We start from the raw sequence: 13,923 nt of genomic DNA on the forward strand, positions 1-13,923 counted from the left end.
CAGAAGATCATGAAACAAGCATTGGTCACCGTTATTGAGAGTAATTTCTCTCCATATTCTGAAGGGATATCCAGAATCCTAAAAGAAGGACACATGTCATTTCTGGTTTAAAAACACTTTCATATGTTTTTATTTAATCCAGATGGTTAGAAAGCTCTTTGCAGATTGTGGAAATACTTCCAGAACAGCGTTAAACTACCCTCTACGTTTTTCGGAGAACGGCAGGTATTCATTCTTCAGAAAACGAATGCTTAGCTCTGTGAGATGTTACTACATGAGAGGCACCAACTTTGGTTATATTTTTATGAAAGTGAGAGTAGAGGTCGATACATGAAGATATAAAACACATAAAAAGCTCAGAATACAGACGTATAAATCTTCAATTCTTGTGTGTTTCACCAAATAAAGACACACAGACACACACACACCATGAAACGCTTGCAGGACTCAAGCCAGACACATGATGTTTAGCAGCCCAAAGCCCTGAAACAATGACCCAGTTGGGGTGTGTGAGTGTGTGTGTGTGTGTGTGTGTGTGTGTGTGTGTGTGTGTGTGTCTGCTCTGCCGGTGATACGAGGCGGGATTAACTGGCCTTTTTACACGACAGCGAGCGCGGTGGGGATTTCACAGGAGCCCGCGTCCCGACGTGACTCGGGTCTCTCCTGTTTCTCTCCAGTCGGTGTGCAGGTCAGCGCCAACACTAACGGCGGCACGGAGCGCCAGTCAGCCGGACGCAGGGAAAGCGTTTCCGCTCAGGACCACACACAAAGAGAGAGACAGAGACACACACACACACACACACACACACACACACGCACACGGTGTGGGAGGTATATGCAGCAAGAGCAGGCCTGACCATTCTATGATATTTTATTCCCCCACTTTCAGGGTAAAATCATCCACAGCCCTCATAAAATGGTGGTTACATGGTTTTGCTCATCCATGTAACTTAAGAAGACGTTCTGGTCTCACTTTAAATAGAAGAGTAAAATAAATTAAACTTAGATTTAATTTTGTAACTAATTACGGTTAATGGAAACGTATACAAGCTGATATTTCTTTTTACATTCTATCTTAATTATTGAACAAATTGAACGAATAAAGGAATGTTTTTGATTGTTTTTTTGTTTTTTTTGATTACATTTTGTCAGTCTTGGCTCTCCACACATATGAACACTGCTGTTGCCACTTCAAACCTCCGAATGTGTGTCAGTTGCCCCGCTCTGACATGGCCAGTAAATACATGTAGTATCCATGCATCCAGTATAAGTATAGTGTGAGCAAGACGGTCAGCTGAAGCGGTCCGTGCTTTCAACTCACTGTGGTAACACGCACTCAGTCACTCATCTTCGGTGTTTGACGAAAAGCACAGTATTTCCCCCCCCCTGACTGCAGAGTGCTTACATTGTTTACTAGTGAGGCCTGCAGATGCCCAACTGACAGCCGGGAGTCTGCGGCTTCTGCTTTACAGATAAGGGAGAGCTGTGGGCTCTATCTGAAACGAGACAGGGGGGCTTGGAGAGCGGAAGTGGGGAGAGTGTCACCCCCACGTGCCTTCACGCTACAGACTCCGAAGGGGGACTTTGCCTTCGGAGTCTGTAGTTGGGGGACATTTTAGCGGCAGTTCTGGATTCTCATAGACTTAAGGAGACCCCCCTTAAGAAGCCGGGTATAGCGCTTCACAGTTTTTGACTTTGAGTCCCAGTCGTCACCCGATCCGATTGCAGACACGAGTTTTAGAAAATGACGTTCTCAACGGCTATGGACTGTGATGAAACTCGATATGCCGCAGATACAGGAGGGTGCTGTCTGAAAAGCTGCCTGGCCTACATGTTGAGCTTCTCCTCCTGGAATGATAACAAATGAACGGAAGGGACACACTTTACAGCGAACACATAAAACCAAGGCATGTCAGCAGGTATTATTACAGATTTGATTTATTTATAAGTCTTAAACATATTTACATGGGAAGTCATTAAGTAAAAATGCTTTTTTAATGTCACGGATGATATAAAGACATCTACATGACAGACAAAGAAACAAAGGGGTAGATTACAAATTGTCACACCCTCATCTTGCATTGCACAGTCTTTTTCGAGTGTCTTTGGCAAGAGCGGTTTTTCTGTGCAGTAGGTAGCCTTGGTAACACTAAAAAATATTGCACACACTTCACTTTCTTTACAGAAAATAGGTCAAAACATTGTGGTTCGCGCGGCCTCAGACAGTTTTTATGCACGTCCACCGGCCTCATACAGAGCGAGTGGTTCGTTCAAATGTTCTGAGAGAAAAGATAAACTCTGCACAAAAAAAAAAAAAAAAAAAAAGCACGCATCTGCTGTAACAGAGCCCCGATGGGAAAAGAACAGAAAAAAGCAACGTGAAAATACTGTGCATCAGTCGGAGAACGTATGTATGGTTACAGCAGTGGCATTTGTCTCTCATAAAATCTCTCTCACAAACACTGTAGATAAATGGGAGCCCCACAGTAGAGAACAGATAAGGTTTAGACTTGGGTCAAATGCAAATGAAGTTCCTCACGTTTGTTGCAACCTAGGGACAACAGCCCTTGGGTGGGGTTTAAGACACCAGGACGCTTTCAGATAACATAACGTTGAGCTGAGTCATCACATTCGCTTAACCCGGTCTTACATAGGATAAAAACAAAACCCTCTATGTGGCTTAAATCTGGCTCCAGAGTCTCCATAGGAAACAAGAACGAAGGGGCCTGCTGATTTTCTTTTGAATTTTCTAGCTCACGACATGCAGAGGAACAGCAGGAGGAAAAAAAAAAATATACCAATGGATCACGGCTGTGGGTTGTTTTTAGGTACTTAGAAAGAGTCCTAGTTGATTCCTTCTGAGTGGCAGGCAGTTTGACCAATCATTATTATGGGCGAACGAAGGCGTGAGACTGGAGTGGACCGTCGCTGTCAGAGTATGGTGGTCGAGCCATGAGCGCTGGCACTGGCTGCCGTGCCACTGATGGCGTTGAAGATGCCCATGGAGTCCGACAGAGCGCTCCGTGTACCGTCTTCCACTGGGTTTATCTAGGAGGAATGGCCGGTTAGAAAGATTAGGACAGATCTCCCCTTTAAAGGTCAGATGCACACATACATGCTAAGTCCAGGGACTGTAGGTAAATTACTTGGAGGGGAGGGTTATGTTTTATGTTTTTTTTGTTTTTGCACTGAAGGGTGGTTAGTCTACATTTCTAGAGGAAAGGAGAGGGTCCTTTAACTTCACCTCATCCCAGATTTACGTTTCCTCACATCAGTTGGATGGCATCTGTGTGCACCATGGGTCAGAGAGACGAGTTTTCTTGCAGAGGGAACGCCCTGTCTTCCCGTCTCTGTATCGGGGCCTTATTTTCCTCCAGAAGGTTGGCTATTTGCTAGTGACCATTTCTTCCTTTGGCACATCAGCGGGCACCGCACTTTGATTTTCCAATTTGACCCACCTGGCCATGTGACTTGAGCTCCATGTAACGGGTTTAATTATGGTGGACAGTCAGATATCTGACCTGCTACATATCATTATCATATCAGGCTGATTTAAATACATTTTCAGTTGTTATGTTTTTGGAGTGTGGTGAAAACATTGTGGTCCTCAAGTCCACGTGAGGCCACAACGCTGCCAACGCTGGCCTGTGTCCAGTCTCTTATTTGCTGACTGTAATAACTGTTTGCTTAGCAACTCTTTCTTCAAATAAGAGTGTTAGAATATTTGCCATATTGTTGTTTCTGTAAAATGTATTATTTTGAGAAATTGGGGGGGAAGGTATTGCATTTTTTTTTAATAAATCCCATAATATGTGAATAATAGTCTTGTATAAAAAGAAAAAATACAATTCACCCCCACCCACCACTCCAGTAACTTTCCTACAGTCCTTTACTATTACTCTACAGAGTGCAACAATAACGTCAAATGACAAAAGCAGCGTTACCATCCAATCTGCTCAGGCCAGCACGAAGAGAGCGGGAGATTAGAGACATGGTTAGTACATGTGCAGAAGACTGCAGCAGTGGAATACTTTTTGAGGGAAGGTGATTAAGCCATATAACATGAAGGACCTGGGGAGAGTTCTAGAGATTCACATCAGACCTGGTTTGAGTACTTTTTTTTACAGAGTGTACTCCCTGGATTCTGGATGACAGGGATTTGCCTCAGGTGAAAAGACTGGCATGACACGCTCTGAATGATACAGCACACGTGCAGCAGAGTCGGCGGAGTGCCCCACCTGCTCATGCATGATGTTCGACAGCTCCCTGGTCAGGTCCCTGTAGTTGGCCTTCATCTCGTCGTGATACTCCTGCTGGTCCTCTTTGATCAGCCGCTCGTTCACCCCCAGCGCCTGACCACAGGCGTCCACAAACTGCCTGCGGGGGAGGTACACAAGCACTTTAGCGCCACTTGGAAAAAACTCACACAGCAAGCAACGAGCAGAGAACAGAAAGTGAAAAGCAACGCGGACTGACAGCCACTCATCCTCTGTGCTTAAAACACAACAGCACTGGTCATACTGGCAGCTGGTTTCTCATCTGGTTATCTATGGAGAGGAGAAAGACCTCGTCCTAAACATTAAAAAAAAAAAAAAAAAAAAACAAGGAAAAAATTCTGAACTTCAGGAAGAAGCAAATATTGCTTTTTATTTATTTACTTCCTGATAGACAGTATTAGGGTCAAAGGGTCTTTCTCTCCCTATAAATACAATACATCCTCCAGCTCTATGGATTCTCCACTGTGAATTTCCATTCCATTGTTTTATTGTGCACAACTTACTGTATGTGCTACATCATGACGTTACATAGCTACATAGTTAAGGCACAGAATCGAAATGGTGGTGCAGTACAGCCGACCATGCGGTTTGCCTCCAGTGCATGTGCTCTCTTGCGTGTACCTGCACGCACCAAGGGCACTGTGTATATTGTCTATGTTGCTTGTACTCGGTACCTGTGCAAAATGGCAAATGAAGTCGCCGGAGCCCTTAAAAAGCGAGTCTCTGTCAAGGACATGGGGAGAAGGACAATGCAGAGGGGAAAGAGAAGTCGTAGTTTGACATATGCAGATGATTCTGACATCAATTAGTACCTGAAAACCTCTTTGAGCTGCTTGACCTTGTTGTCAGGGTATTTCTTGGCACTGCTGTCATCTAGGAAAGCTCTGGCGTAAGCAAGAGGGCCAGCATTTACCTGGAAAACAATGGAGGCCAAAGACCATCTAGTAAAAGTAAAGGAAAATGATTTATGGCCTTTTAAATAAGGCGGTGATCTTGTTCTTTGTACCTGGACACTGATGCTGCCTTGCAGTTTGAGCTGCAGACGGATCATGTCCACCTCGGAGGCTGAGCACAGCAGTCGCAGCTCGGCCACCTTGGAGCTCATCTCGTCTATGGCCACCTCGATGGGGCTCAGGTCGGTCTGGTGCTGGTACATGACCGCCACGCGCTTCTTCACGTAAGGGAAGCAGTGGGTGGCTGGGTAGAGGTGGGGGTAGGGATTCCAAATGTCAACGCACGGGTGCTAGCTCGGATACTGAGACGTGTTAACATCTGTTATATATATGCTAATGAGCGTCTAGACGTCTCTTCCCGGCAACGTTCCTAACCAGAATATTAACTATGTTCCACTGTGCATGTAAACACTCACTGAGCAAGAGGGTCTGGGCTGCAGCCAAGTCACTATCAGTCAGCGTGATTATTAACAAGGAAAGATAAGGCCTGAACTTTGGGATCAAGTGGACGGAACAGTAATAAAACCTCTCCTGGCCCTATCTGATTAACATTTCAGGTGATTGACTCTAAGGCGAGACACGTGAGAGGAGGTTGTAATCAACAAAAACAGATGGCAGCTGGGAAGATATTCCTCTTCCGTGCTTCCTGTCATTGCTACTGTGATATGGCCAGTTAGAAAGACTTGTTTTGGTTCTTTCCTCCACATTAATGCCACATTATATTCCTTCCCTTGCGTCTTTGAGGGGGAAACTGGCGCCTGAACTGCTCTGATGACATATCACCGTCACGGACGCGGGACCTACTGGTGAGAACGGTCCGCCGTTTGCACTGCTCCTCCACTCCTCCCTGCTTCTTGCCCGACACCGTGAACGGCGTCTCGAAGACAAAGCGCCGGATGTTGTGGCTCTTCTCGAAGTCCGTCTTCCTGTCCTCAAGCTCCTTGTCGTCTAGGTAGGGTGTGACGTGGGTCACCTGGACGTAGGCGTACTTGGAGTCCAGGTCCTTCGGGTTCACCTGTGGGTGAAAAAAAGAGACTATCTGAGAAATGCGACAGATGAGAAGATAGATTGCTCTTGTATCTGGGTATTAAATATGGAGCTACGCAGCAGGCCATTAGCTTAGCACAAAGAATGGAAGTAGGGGGGGACAGCTAGCCTGGCTCACTACAAAGTTTGAACAAATAAACATGTATCTTGTATATAGACCAAAATGTAAAAAGTTCAGGTATGTGGCTATTATGTGCATATTTAAAACCCATTTCACAGGATTCACTTGCAGATTCATATAGTGAAAAAAATACTAGAATAAATGATGAGCGGCCATATACAACACACACAAATGTGATCCCACCCTGCCAGAGTCCTGAATGATCTTGACATTCTCCTGGCCAAACTTGTCGGAGTAGAGCTTCAGGAGCCTCTGGGAAATCTCCGACAGCGGCGTGAACTTTGGCTCCTTGTAGATGTATTCCTTTCCATCTTCGTCCTCAAAGAAGCCCTGCAGAGGAGAGTCAGAGGCAAGCGCTTGCACATGAACTCCGTCACCTTGAGCCGCTTTATCACCTGGAGCTATCTTCAAGTTCCCAGAATGAGAGGCTGAGTCCAACTTTGGAAAAGGGCCTTTAAGTTTGCCAAATTTTGCCGTTAGATTTAAAATCCAGGATCCATGTCTCTTTTTCCATGTTAACGTGAAAACAACAAACACTATTTTTCAAAATGTGACTGTTAAGATTTCTTACATATTAGATATATAAAAGAATAATTATCCACAGAAACAAATTGTTAAAACAAAACAAAAAAAAACAAAACAACACACACTATATTAGCTATATGGTACACTGCGGTTGAATGATGTAATGGGCAACCAATCAAATAAAGAGACCAAAGGGAGAAGAGCGTAGGGATATGAAAATGTATCATAGCATGTAAATATTTAAAAAAGATCCTACAAACATGCAAATATCATCTGTTCACAGCTGGAATCACACAATCTATTTAGGGGGATAGTCACTCATAACAGCCATTCAGTCCCGTATGTGTGGAGAAGTACGCAGATGAGTTCCTGGGTGGAAAACAGGCCAGTATGATCACTGAAGGGGGGGAGTCCCAGAGGTAAAATGGCTGATCAAGGGAAAAAGGTTAATGGGGAGGTTAACCCCAAGCCACATCACTTCTAGTAGGATTACAGAAGAGAGAGTCTATGTGCTAGCTGTTGCATCTCAGTGAAACACTAAAGCTTTCGGGGACAAAACAGAAATAAAGCTAAAATACAGCTGAATCATTTAATAGCCAGAACCTGCCGGCAAATCTGCCTAAAACTACTACTACTCTCCCACTTAGGGGGAATCTAGGAAATCTAAAGCTGCATCATGGCACTGACTTAACTAAAAAACATCAGCCCTCTGACAGTAATTACAATGCGAGGACACGGAAAAGTACACCAGGCCGACACACACAGTGAAGTCCACGCACACTTACCGCAGCCTTGGAGGGCGGAGGAGAGGGAAAAAGAGAAACCTCGGTTAATAAGAGAGCTTTAGTAGAGGGGTAGATTCAGATTCAAAGGTTCACGTGTGTGTAAGGGAGTGCTCCCCTTCTGAATGTGCATGCGTGCGAAAGGCAAAAGATACGCTCCTGCTTTTATTAAGCGTTTGGAGTAAGTTAGCATTCACTGTCGTCAAAAATTGTTTGTTAATTCAGTATATTCCAACTGCGGCTCTTTTAGTCTCCCCTCTCAGAGACTTGGCCCCCGTACCTGTCCAAAGAAAGCCACTCTGAAGAATGTGCCCAGCAGCCTCTTGCCAGTGTGCATCACCTCCATCACCTTAGTGTAGGCACGGTGGAGGGTATCATACAGGTGGGTCAGTTTCTGTTCCACGAAAAATATCAGAAAAATAGCAGAAATTAAAGTCAATTATGCAGTGCAGGGTAAATCCAACTGAATGTTTTCGTGTCCGTTTATTTTCAACTGCTTTCATCTCTTAAGTTACTTTCTTGTCTAGTGACGTCTCGAAATTAACCTCATTGCTGCTGGGTGAAGAGGACGGGAGAGGACGGATTACTTGTTCCTCTACAGGCTGAAGAAAAGTAAGAAAAGACTAAAGTAGGAGTATGTCACTTTCGCTATTCAGCAACCGCTGTGGCCACAAGAGTCAATGCGGCCACAGAAACATCAGTTAGTCAGCAACATCTATCTAAGGTTAGCTAACATGAGCCACCATAACCCATTTTCTTGTGTTTTTAAAAGCACTGAAGACATGATATAGACGTGGTTAATAAACAGCAGTTATGTACCTATTGCAGGGTTACTGTAACTTTTTTTAAATCTGCGATGCACGCCACGTTGCCGGGCAGGTTTATGTTCTGCAATTACGACGCCGCCCCCTGGACGTGGCTGGTCTGTAGCTGTGCTCCGGGTGCGGATTACCTCAAAGTCCCTGCGCTGTTCGTAGATGGGGATGATGAGCCTGTAGACGTCAGCGATGAGCTCATAACGCTCCGCCTTCCAGAGCCCATCAGCACACTCCTCCAGCAGCTCCATCAGCACCTCCTGAGCAAACAGACACAGATAAATGAATGTAAACTTCACTAGGCTTCCCCCGCCTCCTTGCAGTTTTCTGCCTAGGATATGTAATTGTTGCAAAGAGGGACGTTTCTGCTTGTGCTTGTTTGTCTTGGAGGTTTCAGTGAACTTAAACTGAGCAGAGTGTCCCTGCAAAGGCAGCAGACATGGGAGGAAATGGATGTATCATCTCCTTTCTTTTTATTGGCAGATGACACTGAGTCCATCTCATAAAGAGAAAAGCTTCTCAGAGCAGATGGACGCTAAAAGCACTTTTCATTGCCTACAGATCTGTTGACCAACTCATAAAAGCTCAGACATTCTCTAGCCGCCACTTTCTATTTCACAGGGACATCAGTCACCAGAGGGCCTGGTGTCGGGCCTCCGTCCAACGACCCTCTGCCCCTGCTGGGGTGCCCATGAGCAAGACACCGAATCCCGGACACCTCTAGGAGTGCTGACCCTGAGCCCTTGGTGGATTTCCCAAGACCGTTCATTCTTGGGAAATCCACCCCCCTCACCTCCAGAAACAACACACGGACCAAGCCCTGTGTCAAAGTCTGTTGAATTTCATTTCATGCATCGATGGTCTTAGCAGAGATAAGAGCTCCTCTAGTCAGTCGTCGTATGACACGTGATGCCACGGAGGAAATAAAAAAAAAACATCCTGAATGCTTGGTCACCACAGAGGGACTGGCAGACACTCAGAGTGGTAAACAGTATATGGCATGTAGAAAAGATTACAATAGAGAGTCTAACCTCATTGAAGTGAACATCCTGCATCCCTACATCCTCCATCATGGCCGCCTCCTCGTCGATGTTTGGCGTGATGACGCGGAAGGCAGAGCATCCCTGCCGGAACATGCCTGACGTAGAGTGTGCAAGCAGAGAGATGCAGCGCCAGCATGAATGGATTAAGAAAAGGTCAAAAAAAAAAAAAAAAAAAGTGCCAGGACTCATCACAGTGTCAACTGTGTCGACAAAAACTATGACGAAAAAATTTGTCGACAACTTCTTTTTAATGACTAACGTAAAAATAACATTTGAAAAGAACAACTGTGAAAAAAATATTACATTTTTATGTCATGAATAAAAAATAAAGGATAAGTGGAAGACATATTGATTGACGAGTACGATAATTATTGTTTATTACTAAGTCTTATTTAGGGGCCTGGATGCATCTGCAGAATCACAGAATCACACAGTTTGCTGCTGATTGGTAAACAGTTTCCTTCACCGCCTGGACATATCTCGTAGTTGACTGATTTATGGACTGAAATAATTTACAATCCCAGTGGAAATTAGACAAGAAGCCGCGACCGAACCCGCTGAGACAAATTAAGAAAAACACGCAATCAGCAGGTCAACATCTGTAAAGAGGACAGCTAATGTTAGCTTGACGGTATCAAGAGCTGTGGATACAGATGTAACATCACGTTCAGTCTTCCAAGAGATGAGAACAACACCAATAACAAGTAAATATTTAAAACTAAATGAAAATAACAAATGCACAGTAAGAGCAGGTACAATGTTCTATAACATTATACAACAGACCCCCCCCAGAGTCTGATCACGGTATCCGGTTTGATATGTGAACAAACATGACCAAGGATCTTATCTAGAGAATGCGTTATTGAACTGCTTTCAACACGGGAATGAACAGATGACCCTTGGACAGGTGCTCTGGTGGCAGATGAAAGGGTATGCGTTTACATGTGCGGGTGTGTTTGTGGAACACGGCAAAATGTGCGCGGATGTTATTTTTCCCCGTCGAAGAACCAAGCAGTGTGGGGGGGAAAAAAAAAAAAAAAAAAAAGCCAGGACTTATTTTAGATCACACCACCCCACAGCTGAAAATCAAGTCAATCATCTTACTTGTTTCTCTTATCATTAGTGGTGTATTGATTTACTGCATTATAGCTCCATTAAAACGAGAGGAGAAATCTGCATTTATGAGTCAAACATTCTTAGTTTTGAATGTAAGGTGATTAATTTAGCATTCTTACCACTGCCCATAATCTATCTTCAGTACATCGGGTTTACTGAGTTTATAAAACAATCATTTCAGGATAATCTTCTGTCTGTGGTGTTAGTTCTTACCAATGACTTCATTATATGGCCACTGTAAAGTGGGATCATAAAAATGTTGGAATGGAGTTCAAATGGTCAGTGGTTGTTTGCTGCAAAGGGAAGCATACCATTACCAGGAGACACACACTCCTATATCCTCGACTCACCTTTTCTCCACAGGTACTCAGCCACCAGAGCAGTAACGTGCACGTAACACATGGCTGCCTGCAGGTGAAGTGCACAAGTCACAGGTTAGCACATAAATCTTTTTTCTTTTTTTTTGTTTTCATTCTTTTAAAAAGCAAAGCGTTAAAAGTGTTCCACATTTGTGTCCATGTTCCTGCAGATCTTTGCTTCCTACAAGCGAACTTAAAAATTGAATTTCAACATACATTGTTAAAAAAATACCTCCGAAAGATCCCCATTCTTGTTGTGGATGCGCGCCATGCTGTCCAGCCAGGTCTTGCGGAGCTCGGGCGTGCTGGTGTAGGACTTGGCCAAGCTGTACTGGAGGTCCACCAGCATCTCCGGGTCGTTCTCGTGCTCCTTCATCTGCTCTGTGGCCATCAGCACTGTCCTGATGCGCTTTGTCAGGTCCTTCACGTCCGACGGAAACGCTGTGTGCTGGAAAGTGCAATAGCAACAAGTCAGGGCCTTCGTGCCTTCGTGAAGATTTACACTTCTATGGCAAAATAAAAAAGACAGGATTAAGTGTGAAAAACTTGTATGCCCAAAACAGAAGGCAGGTTTGAATGAACCTGAATTAAAAACCTATTTCTGGGCCACACAACTGAGGAGCATGGCCACCTGGATAATAAATATACACTCTCTTGTGGGTAGGAATTGAAACAGAATTCATCTCTGAAGGTACCTCTTCCATGTAAGACTCAATGTGAACAGAAGAAAATTCCAATCAGTAATGAATGGATTAAAGAGACAAGTATGGTAAGTAAAATAACAACAAATCCAGAATTTGTGCCTCCTATTGTGGATTTGGATTTCAAGAAACAAATTAACAAGGGCTCAGCTACAGAGAGCAAGTGTTTGAAATTTGAAAGTTCTGAAATCCTTTGAACAACTTTTCAAATAACTGAATTCTCTTCAGAAACATTATCTTCAGAAACACAAAAAGTGGGAGAACATACTGCGCCTAAAAGGCCTTCTGAACTAGGGGTATAATGTCATGTAGGACACAAAGTCCTACAACATGAAGCCCATGACAATAGTTTGGTTATCAAAGAAAAACAGGAATTGGAAATGAATATGGCAAAACCTTGGAAACTGGACGTAGGCTAACAAAAATCCCAGCATGTAAGGAATTTGAATGGAAGGGCAAAATGTTCAAAATGTTGCCATAGCGGCACATGCGGACGTCACTATCTCTGTTTTAACTGAAACGTGGCTACACAGCAACATTGAGCTGGATGGGCTGCCGAAACGACGGGGAATCAAACGCCATCCGCCGGGGCTCGTGGTGGTGGACTGTGTCTTTATAGCCACGAGGTATTGGCGCACGAAAACTATGGCTGTGTCCAAAGACTGTCCTCCGCTGGTGGAGCCGCACCGCAGCATCAGCTCTCCACAAGCAGCAGGACCTCGACGGATTTTTCATCGATCGCTGGCGACTTCAATCACGCAAATTTAAAGACTGTTTTGCTGAAATTCCACCAGCATTTCAGGTTAGCTACAAGAGGAGAACTTAGATCAGACCAAGTTGTTACTACTAATGTAGGACTAATGTAGGTCCAATGTATTGTCCTACAATAAACCTGGTCCTGAACCTGGACTGTTGAATTTTAAACATCCTCCTCATATGTCAAGATTTAATAATTCTTCTGACTTCATTCTGCAGCTTGGTTTGGCGACTTCACTCATATATCTCCAAAGGAGATGAGAATATACTGGGTGTTAATTTAAATTATATATTAAGGATTTGGTTGTTACTAGCAAGAATATGATAATAGTCTTGTTGTTATAGCTGCAACCTACCTTTTTCTCCTTTCTTCAATTGAATGTGTTTAAAAAACATTATTTCTCGTTGCTCTGTTGTGTGTTGAGTCGATGCAGGCAATATAAAGTTAAAAACAGAGAAGAAGGTCGAGGATTGCCACACTGCTTGTGAGGCAGCATCCACCCCTCACCTTGATGCTCTTGTCACTGTTGGCGCAGTTGTTGATGATAGAAAGGGACTGCTGGAAACGGGTCCCCCCGATGCCGATGACATCAGCAATCAGCTGACTGACAGCAATGACCACCTGGGTGAATCGTGGGGCAGAACAAACAACTCAATACCATAGTAATGCAATGACTTAGGGCACACAAGAAAATACGCTGCATGTGCTTACAGAAAAGAAAAAGAAAAAGAAAAAAACAACAAAAAAAAAAAAAACTGGATGCTGGATTTGTAACTTTTAAGTGGCACAGACACAGTCAGGAACACGTACCTGCAGGTGTGTTCGTACAAAAGACTTGCGGCCTGTGTAGTCAAAGTTGCTTTTCATGAGGAAGTAGAGAAGATGGGCGGCATCGCCGCGGATGGAGCTCAGCTTGGAGTTACAGCACTTGAGGATTTCGTAGCACAGAGAGGCACACATGTCGGCCCGGCCGTCAAAGAAGGTACAGGGGAACTGGAGGACACGTGGGGAGAGACAGGATGTCACGCAAGGCAAATGGAAACTAGGTTTTGGGACATGTAAAGAGGGGGATATTCAAAAAGAAAATGGAGCTATCAAGAAAACTGTTTTTCTAACTTCCCTAGCCACCCCTCAAGTCTGATCACCTGCCTGAAAAAGTGACATTTCACAAGCGGACGTGGGACAATAGACAGTGAACCGAGAAAGGGAAACATTTTCACCTTGTAGATGAAGGTCCTGAGTGAGATGAAGACCTGTTTGAGGGCGGCCTCGGACTGAGGGATCTGCAGGAAGCACAGATGTACCTGGAACACTTTCTTCATCAGGGGGTTGTGACCCAGGTCCGAGTTGAGCTGGGTCTGTGGACATGGGAGAATGTTGGGACCGACAAACCAGGAAGCCATTAAGACACACGTGTCATGGGTTGT

At 44.4% G+C, this 13,923-nt stretch overlaps 1 protein-coding gene across 4 annotated transcripts in view; it reads right to left on the minus strand.

The window, feature by feature from the left end:
* Window positions 1-2,308: 2,308 nt before the first annotated feature.
* Window positions 2,309-13,923, minus strand: part of dock9b (dedicator of cytokinesis 9b) — a 62,827-nt gene continuing 51,212 nt past the window's right edge. For all 4 annotated transcript variants that reach the window (XM_040141894.1, XM_040141895.1, XM_040141896.1 and 1 more), the window contains exons 39-52: window positions 13,717-13,854; window positions 13,307-13,489; window positions 13,004-13,117; window positions 11,271-11,486; window positions 11,030-11,087; window positions 9,552-9,658; window positions 8,658-8,780; window positions 7,986-8,099; window positions 6,582-6,728; window positions 6,035-6,245; window positions 5,284-5,474; window positions 5,090-5,190; window positions 4,239-4,377; window positions 2,309-3,048 (exon numbers count right to left, since the gene is read on the minus strand). In XM_040141894.1, the coding sequence (XP_039997828.1) occupies window positions 2,932-3,048; window positions 4,239-4,377; window positions 5,090-5,190; window positions 5,284-5,474; window positions 6,035-6,245; window positions 6,582-6,728; window positions 7,986-8,099; window positions 8,658-8,780; window positions 9,552-9,658; window positions 11,030-11,087; window positions 11,271-11,486; window positions 13,004-13,117; window positions 13,307-13,489; window positions 13,717-13,854 (1,959 nt within the window). In that variant the 3' untranslated portion in view covers window positions 2,309-2,931. The remainder of the gene's footprint in view (window positions 3,049-4,238; window positions 4,378-5,089; window positions 5,191-5,283; window positions 5,475-6,034; window positions 6,246-6,581; window positions 6,729-7,985; window positions 8,100-8,657; window positions 8,781-9,551; window positions 9,659-11,029; window positions 11,088-11,270; window positions 11,487-13,003; window positions 13,118-13,306; window positions 13,490-13,716; window positions 13,855-13,923) is intronic.

Source organism: Xiphias gladius, chromosome 13 (genome assembly GCF_016859285.1).
Source record: "Xiphias gladius isolate SHS-SW01 ecotype Sanya breed wild chromosome 13, ASM1685928v1, whole genome shotgun sequence".
Taxonomy (NCBI): Eukaryota; Metazoa; Chordata; class Actinopteri; order Istiophoriformes; family Xiphiidae; genus Xiphias; species Xiphias gladius.